We start from the raw sequence: 2500 nt of genomic DNA, 5'->3' as shown, positions 1-2500 counted from the left end.
GATATTTTTTACTCTCTGTATTGGTAAAACAATGACCTGTGATTCTGGATTTCTGGTTTTAGGGTTGCCCTTCAATGGCTGCGTGGATAGCCTGGGAGGGGGGGGGGGGAATTCCCATACAAAAAGGTTTTAGGGTTAGGGTTTGTTCCAACAAACTCTACTTAATGTTAAGTTTGAGTCCTAACTAAAATGCTGCGTTTCAGTTTGCATTTGAGGGACTGGAAACATCTTTGGTCATGTTTGGTAGCATTTGGAAGTTTTCGGTAAATCATCAGAAATTGCTGGAACATTTTCGGAAATTCTGGTCATGAGGAGACGAAAATCTCATGCATTTGACCCGTAAAAAGTTGGCAGGTATATTTTATGTGGGAGTCCTCCCCGGGCTGGATAGCTTTTACCAGTGAATATTAGTCTTAATCTGTGCAAAGGTCTTAGTATTGGCTCACGTAACTGTGAATACGCACACTCTACGTACATCGAAGTAAAGGCGTGTACAAAACCTTTGCCCAAACTATAACATGCAGTAGGTGAGGATACCCTTGATAGTGACTTCTACACTGGATAAAGCTATCCAGCCTTTACAATTGGGGCCTGAACTCCAGAAAAGTCAATTGGGATAATGGGGACAGTACGGTGGCCCACAACTGTCACATTAGAACCAAATCCTCACAGCAAATACAAATCACTCGCAACAAATTCAAATCACTCACAGCAAATTACAAATCACTCACAGCAAATTAAAAATTATTGACCATGCTCGGCATTTTCAGTTACCTTCAGCCAGCAGTGCAAGACATCAGAGAATATTGTCATACATGAAGCCGCTACCTGCAAATTCCGCACCATTAATGGAGACATTGTTTTTGACTGAGTTTAACCCATTCACACCTTAAACGCCCTAGGACAACCCACCCTAACCTAACCCTAACCCCCCCCCCCCCCCCCCATTAGAGAGAGAAAAATTTATTGAGTGTCATTCTCAGGAGTCAATGGGAGCCTCGGTGGCCTTATGGTTAGTGTGCTCGACTTTGGAGCGAATGGTCCGGGTTCAGGACCTGGCCAGGGACATTGTGTTGTGTTCTTAAGCAAGGCACTTTACTCCCTCGGTGACTCTCTCCACCCAGGTGTATAAATGGGTACCAGCAAAATGCTGGGGGTAACCCTGCGATGGACTAGCATTCCATCCAGGGGGAAGTAGAAATACTCTTAGTCGTTTCATACTACAGAAACCGGGGATAAGCTCCGGCCTGATGGGCCACTAGGCCCGTAGCTTTTTCTTCTACCTCAATGAATGATAACCATGTTTTGTTTTCACTGTTTACCATTACTGAAGGTTCCAATTACTGCTCCAGCTGTGGACAAGATAAGTTTTCCCGAGCCATTTTGAATTGCACCTTCAAAGAAAATGCGGTATCAAAATGGTTAAGGAAAAATTACCTTGTCCACAGCTGGAGCAGTAATTGGGACCTTCAGTGACAGTGGACTTACAGTGGAATTACAGTGAAAACAAAACATGTTCTTTGAAGTAGAAGAAAAAGCTACTTAATTAAACTCAGCCAACAACAACGTCCCCATTAATGGTACCGAATTTTCAGGTAGGTATGTCAAAATTAACATTCTTTGACGTCTTGCACTGCTGGCCGGAGGTGACTGAAGATGCCTAGCATGGTCAATATTTTTTAATTTGCTGTGAGTGATTTGAAAATGCTGTTGAGTGATTTGAATTTGTTGCGAATGATTTGAATTTGCTGTGAGAATTTGGTTTTGACGTAACAGCTGTGGGCCACCGTAGGACAGGGCCCCTTCCACATAACTTGTATCATCGAACAACACAAACTACTTAAAATGCTCTTAAACCACTCTTTTAATCCAAATATTAAAGTGAATGAATTCTTCAACCATGGAGAGAGACATGCTCAAAGAAGAAAGAACAAAGAATGTTCAGATTATTACAGACATACAGTACAAACATTGAAGACTTGGAGAGCTACTGTAGATTTGCAAGAATGATCAGGTGATAAATATTGTTCTTTATAACGTAGAAGCACGTCCCGAATGTACTTGAATGTTCTTAACAGTTTCTGATGTCCAAGAAAAAGACTACACTGAGAGAACTGCTTATGTGGGTTAATTGCCTTAAAACTACTTTTTCGTTTTGATCTCTGAACTGGAACACAGAAGCAACATGCAGCTTCTGAAAGCATCATGATATATTTACAATCTTGCATCTTAGAATGTCCAACTAAGCTCCTCTAGCTTTCTTCATACTGATCTTTGTTTTTCAGTAAGTAGGTGGCAAGGTACTCAATAGGATTAGGGGGTCTGCAACACAAAACATGATGGAATGATTTCTCACTCTATAAAATATCTACAATCTTGGACAAAACTCCTAGGTTCCTTGGCTTCCCATTAGTTCATTCTCTCCCCCACATTTATACAGCAATGCAAAATGTGTACTGCACAAGCCTTTGGCTGTTTCTAACCAACATGAATTAGGGAA

General features: G+C 41.4%; 1 protein-coding gene across 1 annotated transcript in view; it reads right to left on the bottom strand.

The window, feature by feature from the left end:
* Window positions 1-1840: 1840 nt before the first annotated feature.
* LOC138026619 (protein dpy-30 homolog) overlaps window positions 1841-2500 on the bottom strand; it is a 7769-nt gene continuing 7109 nt past the window's right edge. Inside the window, exon 5 of the mRNA XM_068874042.1 lies at window positions 1841-2322. Within this exon, the coding sequence (XP_068730143.1) occupies window positions 2253-2322 (70 nt within the window). The 3' untranslated portion in view covers window positions 1841-2252. The remainder of the gene's footprint in view (window positions 2323-2500) is intronic.

Source organism: Montipora capricornis, chromosome 12 (assembly GCF_036669925.1).
Source record: "Montipora capricornis isolate CH-2021 chromosome 12, ASM3666992v2, whole genome shotgun sequence".
NCBI classification, from domain to species: Eukaryota; Metazoa; Cnidaria; class Anthozoa; order Scleractinia; family Acroporidae; genus Montipora; species Montipora capricornis.
Note: the sequence above shows the minus strand (reverse complement) of the source record. Positions and strands in the feature narration are given on the sequence as shown.